Source organism: Carlito syrichta, unplaced genomic scaffold (genome assembly GCF_000164805.1).
Source record: "Carlito syrichta isolate Samal-C Ts95f unplaced genomic scaffold, Tarsius_syrichta-2.0.1 Scaffold301884, whole genome shotgun sequence".
NCBI classification, from domain to species: Eukaryota; Metazoa; Chordata; class Mammalia; order Primates; family Tarsiidae; genus Carlito; species Carlito syrichta.
The window spans coordinates 316,059-332,559 of record NW_007245980.1 but is presented as its reverse complement, the minus strand read 5'-3'; the positions used below and the strand labels follow the sequence as shown (position 1 = coordinate 332,559).

At 41.4% G+C, this 16,501-nt stretch overlaps 1 protein-coding gene across 1 annotated transcript in view; it reads left to right on the top strand.

Annotated features, from left to right (window-relative positions):
* Positions 1-16,501, top strand: part of XRCC5 (X-ray repair cross complementing 5) — a 93,995-nt gene that overhangs the window by 32,403 nt on the left and 45,091 nt on the right. Inside the window, exons 12-14 of the mRNA XM_008055557.2 lie at positions 404-494; positions 3,502-3,635; positions 11,100-11,296. Of these exons, the coding sequence (XP_008053748.2) occupies positions 404-494; positions 3,502-3,635; positions 11,100-11,296 (422 nt within the window). The remainder of the gene's footprint in view (positions 1-403; positions 495-3,501; positions 3,636-11,099; positions 11,297-16,501) is intronic.

Below are 16,501 nucleotides of genomic sequence, written 5' to 3'. Positions count from 1 at the left end.
CTTCCGAGAAGCTGGAACTACAGGCGCGCGCTACCACGCCCGGCTAATTTTTTGGTTTATTGTAGAGATGAGGTCTCGCCAAGTTGCCCAGGTGGGCAATCCATTCACCTCAGCCTCCCAAAGGTGCGGGATTACAGGCTGAGCCACCGAGCCCGACTTCATTTTAGTTATTCTTTGGAAGTCTTTCTTTTAAGCATTTTATGCTTAATATTCTTTATACTCTTTGTAGTTATGAACAGCTAGTAGTGGAAGTAAAAATACTTTCCTTTTCTCATACCAGATTTAAGCTGTCTGGTTTTTTAAAAAATATTTCTGCTATGCGACTTTCACAGCATTTGGGACCAGTTTTAGATTTTTTTCATTAATTTGGTTGTTTCTGCTTTTACCCCTTCTTTCTCATTAGAGTTTAGTGTATGTGCAGCTGCCTTTCATGGAAGACATGCGGCAATACATGTTTTCATCCTTGAAAAATAATAAGAAATACACTCCCACTGGTAAGTCTAATTCCACTTAGAGCCCTCATTGGCTCTACGCACAGACTGTTCTTGGAACAGTCATTGGTCAGGGCTAGGATTTCAAAGGGTAGAATTAGTTGGATTTCAATCATACACTTATACACAGTATCAATAAAGGTGGTTCACCAGGTGTGTTTCCAGGAGTGGGGAGACCCTAACCCTAACCCACCAAATGCTGTCTAGTTCCCCCTTCTGACTCAGAGCATATGTTGAGGTAGCAGCTTGTTGGTAGTGTATGTCCACCTCTAGTTGTGAGCAGAAGGTTTTCCCCTGCTGAAGCAAATCAGCATGCAGTATCAAACTTGTGACTTCAGTGTTCTACATAAAATCTGATTCAACTTGGAACATAAAAGTGACACTGTTGGAGATTATCTTTTTCTTTGCCCTTTCTTTGTAGTTTGCAGTAGCAGTCCAAGTTTCATTGTTACTTATCTCTTACTTCTAGGAGTTTCTTCAGGCTTGATGAGACAGGCGTTTATTAAGTACCGGCTGCAAATTTCAGGGTGTGATGCAGAGTGCTTATCACAGACACAGGTCCTGTTTTCAGAGAGCCCACCATTTAAGACAGTTGTAATAAAATATAATGGGGAAAATGTAGAGAACATACCAAAAAGAACAACAAGGGATGAGTAGATGTTTTAGTTTATAAACTTAAATATGCTTTGTGTCAAGGAAGGATTAGGGAATTGTGAGGGGAGTCTTAGAACTGGGTTCTTCCTGTGTGTGATTTTTGGTTAGATTCTTAGGGAGCAGTGTGCTGTAAAAAGGTCAAGGATCAGCCGGGCTCGGTGGCTCAGCCTGTAATCCCGCGCTTTTGGGAGGCTGAATAAATAAAAAAATCAGACGGGCGTGGTAGCGCATGCCTGTAATTCCGGCTACTTGGAAGGCTGAGGCGGAAGGATCGCCGGAGCTCAGCAAGTCGAGGCTGCGGTGGCTGGGAGCGGCCATTGCACTCCAGTCTGGGCGACAGAGTGAGACTCTAACTCAAAAAAAAAAAAAAAAACGGTCAAGGATCATATGGGTCCCTAGTACCTATATCTTTACCTTCCTTCTAGAGATAAGTTTGTTTGCATAACGGTGGAGATGGGCATGGACCTGGATGTACAGAAATTGCCACTGTTTTATTCTGTCTCTACCTCTTAATAATTCCAAACTTTAAATGAGTAGAATATTTCTAAAAGATAGCATTGTTGAGAAACTATCTTAAAAACATAAATTACTCAGGATCTAAAATATTGCATTTCTTTTGATCTGTTGATCTATTTTTTCTGTGAGTTGACATATTTGTTTATGTTTTCTCCATTGGAAAAATGAGTCTAGTGTACTTCCCAGGTAGACATTTATGTGAGCTATGCAATGACTGAGTAATCTGGTCTGATACCAGCTTATAGTTGTAGGTGAAAATCACTGAATGTTCGCACACATAAGTACCAACTCCTGTCTTTGCCAGGTGGACCCTGTATTAGCAAGCTTAAGGTGATGACTGTGCCGTTGCCCAAAACCTCCCCTGGAAAGTCCAAAAGCAGGAAAAAAAAATGTCTCATGATAAATATTTAAATACTTTGTTATTTTGTTGTAGTCATACAAAACAGATATTCGAAAAGGTAAAGAGTAGACGCATAATGTACTTTTTAGGAACTGCTTACTCTTTTCTACCTTTTGCCTAGGAACTGTGAGTGATGCAGACAGTGCTTCAGTTAAACAGCTGAATTGCTGTATGAACCAGCAGAGTGCAAGTTCACATGGTAGTTTAGGTAGAAGCATTTTTGAAACAGTTGCCTTCCATCTACATTGCTTTAGACTGTGGCATTTTTGTTGTCTTGGTAGATTTGGTAGTTTTGTGGGAGTTTTTTTGTAGATACAGGGTCTTGCTGTGTTGCCCAGGCTGATCTTAAACTCTTAGGGTCAAGCAGTCCTCCCACCTTGACCTTTGAAAGTGCTGAGATTATAGGCATGAGCCACTGGGCTTGGCCAACTTGGTAGATTTTTACTGAGAAGCACTTGCTTTCTGTTAGATCTTAGGAGAGACATATAAAAGAGAATGTCATATTCCAGTTCTTAAGGAACTTGAGAGGTTTTTTTTTTGTTTGTTTGAGTTAGAGTCAAAAAAAACTGTCACCCAGACTGGAGTGCAGTGGCCGCTCCTGGCCACCGCAGCCTCGACCTGCTGGGCTCCGGCGATCCTTCCTCCTCAGCCTTCCAAGTAGCCGGAATTACAGGCATGTGCTACCACGCCCGGCTGATTTTTTGATTTATTGTAGAGATGAGGTCATGCTGCCCAGGCGGGTCTCGAACCCGCGGGCTCAGGCAATCCACTCACCTCAGCCTCCCAAAGGCGCGGGATTACAGGCTGAGCCACCGAGCCCAGCTTGGAACTTGAGAGTTTTAATGGAGTAGGGTAAGACATGTACACAGGTGTGCATATATATTATGTGTGATTTGTGGCACAAAGCTTTGTACAGAAAGAGCTGAGTCTGCCTGGGGAGATAGAAGGAATCAGCTCATTCTGGTCCAATGGTGTCTACCTGTTAAGGTGCTGCTGAAAGTTATATTAGATCCTTGTAGAGCCTATGCTTCATTACTAGAGGGATTTTCTTTTTTAATGATTTCTCTTTTAGCTAATTACTGATTTTTTTAAGCATTAGCTCATTGAATACTGAGCATTTGGTTTAGATCTCCATATGGAAGTTGGGTTTTGTATGACTGTACTCCCCTGGAACACTTTTGCTTTGATATGATATTCTCTTGTCAGAGGTTCACTGAACGGTAGAACTGTAACCTACACAGTTACTCTAAATAGCTCTTTTCATGGATAAGAAAACTGAGGCTCACTTTAAATATTTGCATAACTAGAGAATATTTTTGGCAAAACCAGGACTGTATAACCTGCCAATATTGCTGTGAATATCTATAAATGGAAAGCATTTACTTTAGTGGAGGGTAATAGAGATAACCATTTTTTTCCTGCTTTCTGCTTATCTTTTAGAGGCGCAGTTGAGTGCTATTGATGCTTTGATTGACTCCATGAGCTTGGTGAAGAAAGATGAGAAGAAAGGCACCATTGAAGACTTGTTTCCAACCAGCAAAATTCCAAATCCTCAATTTCAGCGATTATTTCAGGTAAGAGAAGAAAGATGAATTGGTCACATTTCTTTTAAATGAAAGCGAGCTAAGTGAAAGGCTTTGGTAATTGACCAGTCCTAACTCAGCATCGTTATCCTTTGAGGGCAGTATTTGCTCTATTTCGTGGGAGAATAATAACTTCCTCTTCTACTTTTAAAAGATAGATAAAAAATATTCTACTCATAGAAAGAAAAGTTAGAATGCTTGCTTACATTTTAATTTTTTGTTTTTGGAAGAAGACCCGTTTAACAAAAACATACAGTTGGGCACAGTGGCTCTGGCTCCTGTCTTTAATCCCAGCACTTTGGGTGGTGGAGATGAGAGGATTGCCTGAGCCCAGGGGTTCAAGACCAGCTTGGGCAACTTGACAAGACCCCATCTCTACAATAAATCAAAAAATTAGCCAGGTGTGGTGGTGCATACCTGTGATTCCAACTACTTGGAAGGCTGAGGCTGAGGGATCACCTGAGCCCAGCAGGTCGAGGCTGTGGTGACTGTGAACGTGCCACTGAACTCCAGCCTGGGCAACAGAGTGAGACTCCTACTCCGGAAAAAAAAAAGAAAAGAAAATATAAGAGGGTTTAATAAAAAGCAGACTTGAGATCTTGCTCTGTTGCCCAGGCTAGAGTACAGTGGTGTGATCATAGCTCACTGTAGCCTGCAATTCCTGGGCTCAAGCAATCCTCCTGCTTCAACCTTTCAAGTATTTGAGACTATAAGTGTTCACCACCACCACACTTGTCTCATTTTAAAATTTTTTTGTAGAGACGAAGTCTTATAATGTTGCCCTGGCTGGTCTGAAACTCCTGGCCTCAAGTGATTCTCCTACCTCAGTCTCCTGAATAGCTGGAATTATGGTTACAAGCCATTGTGCCCAATCAGATTCTTGTATGCTTCTTCAGGCTTTTCTCCTATATTGTATGTGAAGAAGACTTTTTAATTTTTATATTAAAATAGTAGGAGAGCTTATATGAACTGAATAATAATGTAACTATTGTTAGGGAAGAAGTATTCCCATGCACTCTATGAAGGGAACACTTCATAATTACTATGAAATTACTAAAAAGTAACTAAACTCCAAAAACATAGAAAATGAGTATTTCCAAACTGTAGGCTAAAGCAATTTGTAGGTAAAGATTGGAGTAAGGTTAATTGGGGAATTTGGTAAGAGAGCTGATTTATGCTAAGGAAAGGGAGGGATAGACCAAGGTTGAAGGGAAAGGAACATTCCAGACCTGGATGAAGTTAATGGCAGTAACCTATAGTCTTCTCTGACCTCCAAAACTGAAAAAAAACCACAAGCAGCTTTTTTAGGTAGACTTTCCAACAGAGGAGTGGAAGACTCACTTCTAGGGATGAGAGGTAGTGGGGGCATGTGTTGGAGACACCATGGATTGTCCTTTTTGACTAACTTCATGAAACATCCTCAGCTAACTCAAGTCCATATTGGAGCTTGCTCTGATTCAGGGGATCCTCTACTTGAGAGAAACTGCTTGTTTTTAATGTTTGCAATTCTAAGTAGTGAAAAAAAAACTTGTTCTAAAATTAGAAATATGAAGCTTAACATACAAGTAAGGGCCTTATTCAGTGAATACTGATGCTCCTCAATTTATGATTAAGTTGCATCCCTGTAAATCCATCTAGGTTGAAAATCATTTAATATACCTAAACTACCAAACATCAAAACTTAGCCTAGCCTGCTGTAAGTGTGCTCAAAACACTTACATTACCCTAGAGGTGGGCACAACCATCTGACAACACAGTGCTTTCTAGAGTATAGGCTGTTTCCCTTCTTGATCACATGACTGACTGGGAGTTGTGGGCCAGTATCACTGCCCAACACTGTGATAGCATTGATTGCATATCATTTTGCACCATTACAAAGTGGAAAAATTGTAAGACAGACCATCATACATCTGGGACTGTTTATATTTTAGCATTCTTTTTTTTTTTTTGAGTTGGACTCTCACTCAGTCGCCCAGACTGAAGTGCGATGGCTGCCTTGACCTGCTGGGCTCTGGTGATCCTTCCGCCTCAGCCTTCCAAATAGCTGGAATGACAGGTGTGCACTACCATGCTTAGCTAATTTTTTTTTATTTATTGTAGAGATGAGGTCTTGCCAAGTTGCCCAGGTGGGTCTCGAACCTGCAGGCTCAGGCCGTCCAGTCACCTTGGCCTCCCAAAGCATGGGATTACAGGCTGAGCCACCGAGCCCAGCCTTTATTCTAGCATTCTAAGTGTAATGAAGTGTAATACTGATAAGAAAAAAAGTGCTTTAGTGTTTTTGACAAGTTAGTTTGAGGACCTGAAGTCCTGTGCCATTTGTGGGGGAGGGAGGAGCAAAGTTTGCCCAAAGAGCTCATTTCGGAGAAAACAAGAAACGTCTACCACTGGGCAGATTTATCTAGGGGTGGCCTCCATTTATCTTCAGTAAATGTTTGTTGGAATAATGAACAGATACAAGTTGTAAACACAGGCATTTCTATCTTTCAAAGCGGCAAGCTCTGGCAACTTTGAGTTTTACAACTTACCAACTTTGCTTCCTTTTGTAAGGGAGAGTTTGTAATACAGCTTATCTGTATAAAGAAGTTTCTTCACTAGAGCATGTATGCATTGAACTACCCTTTTAGAGAAACAAATATTAATTGCGTACTAACAGTGTGGTATGTACTAAAGATACTATATGCTCACTACTTTCAAAGATTCTTTCTAAAGGAGTAGAGAGATAAGACTAGTAGTTGGCAACAATGGTGGGGTAACATGTGAATAAGAGGAAGAAGAAATGATTGCAAGTGGGTAGCTTAAGGAAGGCATCACTGAGGAATTGAATATTTGGACAGAATTGTAAACGAAAAGAGGGGATGCCTGATGGGAGGAGAGCATGCCATGCCAAAGAAGTAGCATGTGTGAAAGCAAGAACATACAAAAATGTGGGATGTGTCTGGGACCCACAGATAGTTCTGCTTGACTGGAGAATAGGTTCTCCATGGGAAAGTGATGGAAAAGGCAGCAGGGGAGGTAAGTAGCAGGTAGGTGTGAAGAACCTTGTGCTGTACTCAGTAGTTGGAATTTAAGGCAGTGGGGAATCATTAAAGAATTCTGTAAGCAGGTGAGTGACATGGCTTTTTAAAAATAGCTGTAGTGGTGACTTAGGAGATGGGCTGGAGAGCAGTTAGGAAACTTGCATTGGCACATGTGAAGGTTTGAGTTAAAGCTAAAGCAGTGGTGGAGAGGAATAGATTCAGAAGGCATTTAGAAGGTAGAGCAGATAGAATTTGAGGTATTGGATGGTAGTTGCTGAGCAATTAAGAGCAATTGATGATAACAGGGCACTACCTTCGGTGACTGAAAGGATGGTGTTGCCATTAATTGTGGTAAAGAATATAGAAAGAGCAGATGGAAAAGGTAATTCGTTTATTTTCACAAGTGTTAAATTTGAGATATCCCTTGAATATCCCAATATAGACACACTCACGGGCCGAGTTGGAAACAGGAATGCAGAACCCAGAAGAGAGGTCAGGTAAAAACATATCTAGCCTTCATCGTTGAAGGTAGAGATCTTGTCTTCTTTCCTGCTGAATTCCAAGCACCAAAATCAGTTGAGAGGCCTCCATACTGAGGTAGAAAGAGAAGTGGATGAGATTGCCTGGGGGAGCACATTGTGTGAGAAGGATAGAGAACAAAGCCCTGAACCCTAACCTTGAGTGAACAGTTAGGGATAGACTTACTGAGAAAGGCTGTTAAAAAACAAAACCAAATGCTCCTACCTCCACCTCTAACAAAATTCGGAGAGGTAGAAAGAACTTGATAAACTGGCATTTTGGAAGGCATGGGAAGGGAAGAGTGTCAGGAAGGAAAGAATCCTAAGTCAGATGTTGCACAGTGATAAGTAAAGGTGAGCTTGGCAAAGGCCTTTAGGTACTTATAGTTCAGTCTCTGATGATGTTGGGGTCCCAGTATCAGGTGAGTAATGGGATGGAAGCCAGGTTACAATGCCTGGGCAAGGAAGGTTTCCTGGTGAAGGGAGAGAGAGAGAGAGGACAGAGGAATCTATAGGAGGACATGGACCCAAGAAGAATTCTTTTTTCTTTTTGGATGAAATATCTGTAGCTGAGAATAAATGAGCTGGGAGAAGGAGTGAGATATAATCAAATTGTTGGTAGGAGGTTAATTTAATTATAATTTTGGAAAGAAATGTTGAAAAATATCTTGTCAACTGTAAAGTTTAAAACCACCTTTTAAATAATTGATACAATGTTGCTAAAGTCATTATTTTAGTAACTTCTGAGCTATCCATGCAGCCTGTAGTTTTTTCTCTTAATTTTTTTCAAATGGTAAGAATCACATCAGGGAGTAACAGTTGTTTAAAACAGAAACAAATAGATTAAGAACTGTGATTTCAACTTCCCAGTTACTAAAAAATGTCACTTTCTCATGACTTTTTAAAAAATGCATTGGGATTTTTTTGCTTGACTGAATCTTTTTAAGTATCTCACTTATCTTTATTTATCTAAAATGTGACCTTCAGAAAATCTGAGAAAGAACTTGAGGCTTCAGAGCATCCTGTTTGAAAGAATCACCTGAAGTTTACACTGAAAATCTGGACTTTTTTTCAGTAGGAAAGCTGAATAGACTATCTGTCCATTGGTTGTTCTGCCTCTTTTCCAGAAAATATCAATTTGATATCACAGATAGAATCTTCAAGAGTATGTGAGAGGTTGTCTGCTGTGTTGGGTATTTGATTACTGCATAAGTCTTTAGAGCTTTCTAAGCTGTTGAGACATTGTAATAAACCGAGAGAGAGCACTGCAGATTAAGAACTATGCACAAGAAGGTTGGGGGTAGATTCACAGGGTTTGGGATCATTTTGGTTTCCCTTTGTTGCTTTACATTAAACAAGACTGATGTTATTGATGCTCAAGGGACAGTCAAGTAATTAGGAAGGAGGAAAGCGGAGTCAGACTCTGAAACACATGAATATACTAAGGAGAAGGAAGAGTTGTGGTAGGTGGTTGAAATGGGGGTTAGCGGAGGCAACACATGGAATTTCTACAGGAAATTGGTCCTTACTTTCTACCTCAAGGATTTCTGTGTTTATAAGACATCAACTCTTAGATGATAGTCACTGTTAAACTTAAGTGTCTTTTAGTTTTTTAGAATGGAAACTTAACAGTGTAGGAAAAGAATCAATGGAATAGTATAAATCATATACTTTGTGATATGAAACAGTGTTTTGAAATTGCAGGAGCTATTCAGCTCCCCGTTTTTCTTCCGACTTACTAATGTGTATGATGTTTAAAAGTGGGAATAACAGCCGGGCTCGGTGGCTCAGCCTGTAATCCCCCGCCTTTGGGAGGCTGAGGTGAGTGGATTGCCTGAGCCCGCGGGTTCGAGACCCGCCTGGGCAGGCGAGACCTCATCTCTACAATAAATCAAAAAATTAGCTGGGCGTGGTAGCGCCTGTAATTCCGGCTACTCGGAAGGCTGAGGTGGAAGGACCGCCGGACCCTAGCAGGTTGAGGCTGCGGTGGCTGGGAGTGGCCACTGCACTCCAATCTGGGCGACAGAGTGAGACTCCAACTCAAAAAATAAATAAATAAATAAAAATATAAGTGGGAATAACTGGGCATGGTGACTTTATAATCCCAACACTTTGGGAAACTGAGGCAGGAGGATTTCTTGAGCCCAGGAGTTCGAGACCAGCCTAGGCAATATAGCAAGACCTCACCTCTACAAAAAATAAAAAAATAAGCTGGGCATGGTGGCATGTGCCTGTAGTTCTATTTGCTTGGGAGGCTAAGGAGGGAGGGTTGCCTGTGCCCAGGAGGTGGCAGCTATGGTGAGCCATGATTATGCCACCGTACTCCAGCCTGGGCGACAGAGTGAGACCCTGACTCAAAAAAAAAAAGTAGGAACAGTTGTACCCTTATTCTCCTACCTAATTTTAGAATTAATCTCTATCAAAGGAAGAGGAACGTTAGCAAACTGGTAGTTTTATTTGTTTGGTTTTTTTTTTAATGGCATCTCATCTTATTGCTGACCTTCCTGTACGCCTTTCAGAGCATTTGCTTTTTTGAGCAGATATCAGTACAGATAAGATTTGACTCGGTAGTCTAAAGGCAGTCTGGGTGATTGCGTGGAAGTGACTTGCTGTGCAGACCTCTGCTCCTGTGGGCGTAGAGAACCTGCCCTGGCCCTGATTCCGAGGTGTCAGGAAGCAGTGCCCAGCATCCCCCCTCTTGGTACTGCGTCCTGACACCTGTCTACTGCTAGAGGCCTGGGAAAGAGCACTTGATTTCTTCAATTTGGTAGGTTCTCATTATGTGCCAGGCACTGGCTTTGGTGCTTGGAATTCAGCAGTAAAGAAGTCAATATCCCTTCAAGGAGAAGGGCTAGCTAATAAAGAGGTAACTAAAAAACATGTAAGATAATTTTAGATAATGATAAAGGCTATGCAAAATATAAAATAAGAGAAATGACAGGCATTGACTGGGTGGTAGGATGAGGTGAAAGGGCTACTTCATATACAGTGTCCAAGAAAGGCTCTCTGAGGAGACAGTACTTGAGCAAAGACCAGAATGATAAGAAAAAAAAAGAAGAGCCAACTCTGTTGAGGTCTCTGAAAAGACAAAGAGGTGGAGGGAGCATTAAGCCCAGGGCCCGAAGGCAGGATGAGCCTGGCACATGAGTGAGACAGGAAGAGCCCAGCCCAGGAGGGTTCTGAGTGAGGAGGAGAGTGGCTGGTGGCATGATCAGAGAAGTAAGCCTGGCTGCGTCAGGATTTGTATGGTAAGAAGTTTGTTCTCAGAAGACTTAGCTACAGTTGGACAGTGGATGTACAGGTTGGGAGGCCATTTAGAGGGTGACTGTAATAGGCCAGAGGAGGTGTGATGGGGCCCGGGCAAGAATGGTAGCAATGGGGAGGGAAGTAGATAGCTTCTTGGAGAAAATTGCAAACTCGGCACTCTTGGGGTTAGGGGACAACTCTGTATTCCCATCTCTTTCACAGATGCCTTCCTGGGACACACTGAGCACAGCTCCCCTTTCATCCACCACAAGTCATTTTCTAAGATTAAGTGAGGAGAAAGCACAGTGTGATTAGGGAAGGTAAAAGAATTGTAACAAGAAAGTTGTAATCCCAGATTGTCAGACTTGGAATTAGATGTCATAGGGAGTCTTGTGTATTCCCCAAGTAGTTAAAGCAATATCTTCTTTTTATAAGATGAGGCCCCGTTCCAGGAAGTCTACAGAAGATATTGCATCTGTTTTTACAATTGATTGTAGGCATTACCAGTGTCCTGCTAATGAATGTGGTTCTGGGCCAGCTCTGTTTGTTTTTACATATGGTATCGATCACTCAGACCTCCTAAACTAAAGATGGAGCATCCTTGATCAGAAGGTATAGATAAGCCATATAGGATGTCTCCATCTGTGTTTTGAAATCTTTATCCCTTTTCCTAGTGTCTGCTGCACAGAGGTTTACATCCCCAGGAGCCTCTGCCTCCAATTCAGCAGCATGTTTGGAATATGCTGGATCCTCCCACTGAAGTGACAGCAAAATGTCAGACTCCTCTTTCTAAAATAAAGACCCTTTTCCCTCTGACTGAAGCCATCAAGAAAAAGGAACAAGTGACTGCCCAGGACATTTTCCAAGACAGGTAAGTACTCAGTGTAGTTGCATTTCACGTTGGAGTACATAAGATTCGTGGTAGTTTGGGAGTGGCTCTGGAATTAAGACATTGCATAGGGGCCTGCGGAATTACAAAGGTGGGAGAAAGAAACCTTTTATTATTTGACCCTTGCTTTGAAATACTGATTTCTTACATCTCCATTGTAGTCATATCTTACCCTTGCTGTTCACTTAGGATTTAGAGCTGTGTTTTTGATTAGCTTCAGATTCTTGGTAAATTATACTGTATATAGGGAGGCTAAGCAAAGTTTTTGAATATCTAAGGCTAAATTTTACCCTTTTCAAAGTAAAGTGCTAAGGACGAGAGTGTTGGCGTTCATAAGTTTTTGGTTGGGAGGTTAGGTGTCAGGAATATCAGTGAGATATTGTGAAGAAAAGAGGGAAGGAGAGTGGAAAATCTAGCCGTTCCTTAGCTATCCTCTTAGTGTATCAGTGATGAACTTGGTTGTACAATTGAGGGGTATTTGAAGTGTAAACATTGCAAAGTGCTTTTCATATGATCCTTAATCAGCCTTACAAGTGGCTATTAAGTTTTTTCCCACATCAGATTCTATTCACAATCTATCAATTTCCATTCAAAACAAAACAAAAATAAATGAGAAGACATTGTTCTTGCTTATCCATTGAGGTTATAATTGGGTATATAACCAGGTTTAGGTCAACTGGCAACTGGTTATTGGTGACATTTTTTTCTCAAACCAGAATAATCTATACATTTCCTTAGGCTGCATTTTGAGATTTGGATTTAAATCATGATTTTTTTCTTTTTATTTCTTTGATTTTTCTCATCACAGATGTATCTTTATTGACAAGCTTATTATTTATAAATACCCTAATAGAGGAATATTGAATAATTTCTAGAAACCTCTACAGGTTGTTATAAATCCTTAATTTAGAGAATTATTATCCAAGTTGAATAAAAAGCTTTGCATTTTCTGTGACTTTCTAGAGGTTAACACTTTAAGCTTTGTCAGAATTGAAACAAACATTATGTGCTTGATAGATTTTATCATGTGCATTCCTAACACATTCTGGAGAGGTTTATGTTTTTTGGTAGTCTGTCATGCCTTCTTCTATGCAGGAAGACTGGCCCTGAAAATCCACTTTCCCCCTGCCGTCCTTATCTCCCTACATGCTTCTGGATTCATATTTTAGAATAGTTCAATAAAAGTATGTGGTCTTTTCTTCCTATGACACCTTGCTCTAGTCTCACTGCAATCACAGGGCTATTCTCTCTCTGTGTATTAAAGCTCCAGTTCATGATCTTGATTATCTTCTGGTGTTATGGGAAAGAAATAGGCCATTTTCCTCTCCTCCCTTTGATTAAAATGTAAATTAACTGGTTAAAAACCACACCACACAGACCCAGAAGGCTGCTGTTCTGTGATTTGATCCCTGCTGTGTTTACACCTTCAGTTCTCTGGTCTTGCCAGTCACTTTTCTGGAAGCTTGGGTGCGCTGAGCTTCTTATTCTGTGCTCCCATAATGGTTTGCAACACAGCCACATCATCTGCATAGGGCCTGAGAATTATCTCATACATACCTACTCACACTTCTATTCTCTACTCTTTCTTCTCACAAATCTTTGTTTTTGAGAACTGAAGAAATGATGCATTTAGCTAATATTTATTGACTGCCTCTTGTATTCAAAAGGAATGACCAGATCCTTCTGCAATTCTTAAAACCCTCAGTTTTCATGATAAGCCTCCACTCAGTTTGAGAGGTAATTTTCCCTAAGGGAAAAAATTTACTAACAATCGGCAGTGTTTTTTTTATATACTCATTGTCCTTATATCCAGGGTAGATACGTATTTCCTGTAGAAGGTAAGGGACTAAGATTGGGAGTGGACACATGTCTGCTCAGGAGTCTTAGAGTCCTGAGCTGGGAGTCATTAGTTTTCATTCCAGTTTTGTCACTCTTGGTATGATTTTGGTTAAATAATTTTGCCTTTATGAGGTTTTCTCCATCTAAAAGCAACCTCTCGAGACATTACAACAATGAAATCATAGATATTAAAGCCCTTTGATCAGCTGTCATTGCTTCACTTAACAGCAGGGACACGTTCTGAGAAATGCCTTCTTAGGCAATCTCACCATCTTGTGATCATAGAGTGACTTACACAGACCTAGATGGAAGAGCCTGCTACACTCCTAGGCTTTATGGCATGGCCTGTCGCTTCTAGGCTGCAAACCTGCACAGCATATTAATTACCTTGTCGAATACAGTAGGCAGTTGTAACAAGTGGTATTTGTGTATCTTAACATATCTAAAGGTAATGAGTTGTGCTGTGATGTCATGACAGTTGCAATGCCCCAAAATGATAGGAATTTTTCAACTCCATTACAGACTTACGGGACCACTGTTGTGTATATGGTTCATCATTGACCAAAACGTCATTATGCGGCACAGGAGTGTATTTGGAGGGAAGGTGCTAGTCAAGACCTAAAGCAATAATAGTATTGCTTCTATAAAAACAATGACTGTTCGAAAAGGTCTGATGTTCATCTTGGTCTTGTTGGATACCTAGTGTTAACAAGTGATTTTCTCATTTCAGGAGGTTAAGAGCATCATTTGACTTTGTAGTCTCAAAATATACTAAATATTACCCTTATCATATAAGAGCACTGTTTCCTTTTATGGTGATGTACACTCTTTAAATGAAAGTGTCACTTCTTGGACAGGGAATTTGTAGGAGAATTAGAACATCTGAAATCTAATCCTGCATGTGCAACTGACACACATGATCTTGATTTCTGCTTGTCTCTACGCAGGTAGTCTAAAGTTTTCTGCTCTTTTTAAGTCCCCTAAGACTCCTCCCACTTGTTCTCAGCAGACAGCCTCACCTGATTAATGGTTACGACTTTGGACTTCAGAGTCACCCAGTGCGATCTGGTCCTCTTGCTCTGCAATGTGACCTTAGACATAGGTTGCATATCCTCTCTGAGCCTCAATTCCTCACGGGTAATAGGAATATTTATCCCATAGAATTGTCATAGAGGTTAATGGAACAATACATATCGTTCACTGTTGTATCCCTAGAACCCAGCACAATGCCTAGCAATGTCCATGCGTAAATGATTCTAAAAATTTGAGTCACGTGCCTTGCACATGAGTGGTGATGGTGATGGTGGTGCTGATTGTTTCCTAGAGTCAAAGGAGGCCAACAGATGGGAATCCTCGATTTTCTGGTCCATCCTGTGTAAAAACATTTGCTTTTGAAGGCACCTTCCTTCTTTTCTGTCTCAGTGGAATAGGTGCCTGATCCTGCCTGCAGTGAATCCTTTCACCTGTCCCCTGGATCCCTTCTTCTGACTCATTGGACACCTTAGTCCACTAAGCATTTTTTCTCTCTTTCTGTATTTTCAACTTTTCCTTCTGTACCAGGTCCTTTACTTCCTCGTGTTAACCTTTCTTTCATCTAAGACAAAATAAAATAATCCCCCCGTTTCATCCCTCTAATTACTGCCCGTTACTAATTGTGACTGTAATACCTTTCCTTCCAGAAACCAGGCTATTGGAAGAAGCATCAGCACTGCTGCTCCTCTCAGCTCTTGTTCTCTGCTGCTTCTGCACCACATCCCTGAAACTTGCCTTCCAAAAGACACTGAGTGCTCAATTCACTTTGGCTTTGCAGTCCTTTTCTTTGTTGACCTCTTTGAAGCACTTGACTCTGTCAGTTATTCTTTCTCACTTGAATCTCCTATATCTTCCTTAATTTCAGCTTCCCCAGGTTTTTCTCTTTAAGTCTTTGGCAGATCCCACTCAGATTCCTCTGGTGGCTGCTTTTGTTCCCTACCAGCCTTGAGTGTTGCTGTTGTGCAGGACTTGTCCTCGGAGATAGCTGACATTTATTGAACCCAAGTGTGATGCTAAGTACTTAACGTGAATTATCTGTGTGGGTCCACTTGGCCATCCTAAGAAGTAGTTCTTTTATCAAGCCCAATCTTAAAGCTGAGGAGACAGAACTAGAGAAGATAAGAAACTTGTCCACAATCGCAATCGGTAAGTGTTGGAGTCGGGACAGATAGTTTGACTCCAGAGCTTGGTACTCCCAATCATAATGCCATTTTGCTGGAACAGTGTGTGTCCTAAGACGCTTTACTGTTTGACCACCAGGGCCTCAGAAACTCCTAAATGTCTGTCTGCAGTCTAGGTTTCTGTCCCATCCCTGGACAGCTTAGGTGTCATAGGCCCCTCAGGTATAGCATGTCCAGACATGGCTTCGCCATCTTCTTTCTCCTTTTAACACCCCTTTCAAGCCCCGCCCCCTCTCCCCCTTGCTATTGTTCTGTGTGTCAGTGAATGAGGCGTGATTTCCTGGGAGTCTTCTCTTTCTTGTACTTTCCATATCTAATTGTCTTACCAACTTGTATTAAATTTACCTCAAATCTGCCACTTTTGCTTCAGGTCAGTATAGCAGCTAATAGCACTGATCTTAGAATCGCATTTGGATCCAAACCCAAGCACTTCCCTTTAACAACTGCTGAAGTTGGCAAGTTGTTCAGTGTCAAGTAGCGGTAATAAATGCCTTCCTTTCAGGAGGCTGAATGAGAGAATGGAAAAGACTACAGGATTAGTTCTTTCCTCTCACTAACTGCATGCTTAGAGAAGGGAACAGACTCTTTTGAGCCTTGTTTTTGTCATGTGTAAGAGGACATACAGCTAACGCATAGGGCTGTTGCAAAAGTTTAACTAAGGTAATCCAAATGTACTAAGCTATGGGCGTGGTGGCTCATGCTTATAATCCTAGCACTTTGGGAGGCCAAGGCGAGAGGATTGCCTGAGCCCAAGAGTTGGAGGCCAGTGGGCAACATGGCAAGACCTCATCTCTACAATAAATCAAAAAATTAGCTGGGTGTGGTGATGTGTGCCTATGGTCCCAACTACTTGGAAGGCTGAGGTGGAAGGATTGCCTGAGCCCAGCAGGTCGAGGCTGCTGTGATGGTAGATCATACTACTGTACTCCAGCCTGGGCTTCCGAGTGAGACTCACTTTGGTGGGGCGGGGGACAAAAAACCCAGAAAAAACAGATGTGTTTAGCATAGTGATTAGAACATGGCTAGCATTATTTTTTATTTTTTAAATTTTTTTGAATCAAAGTCTCACTCTGTCGCCCAGACTGGAGTGCAGTGGCCGCTCCTGGCCACCGCAGCCTCGACCTGCTGGGCTCCA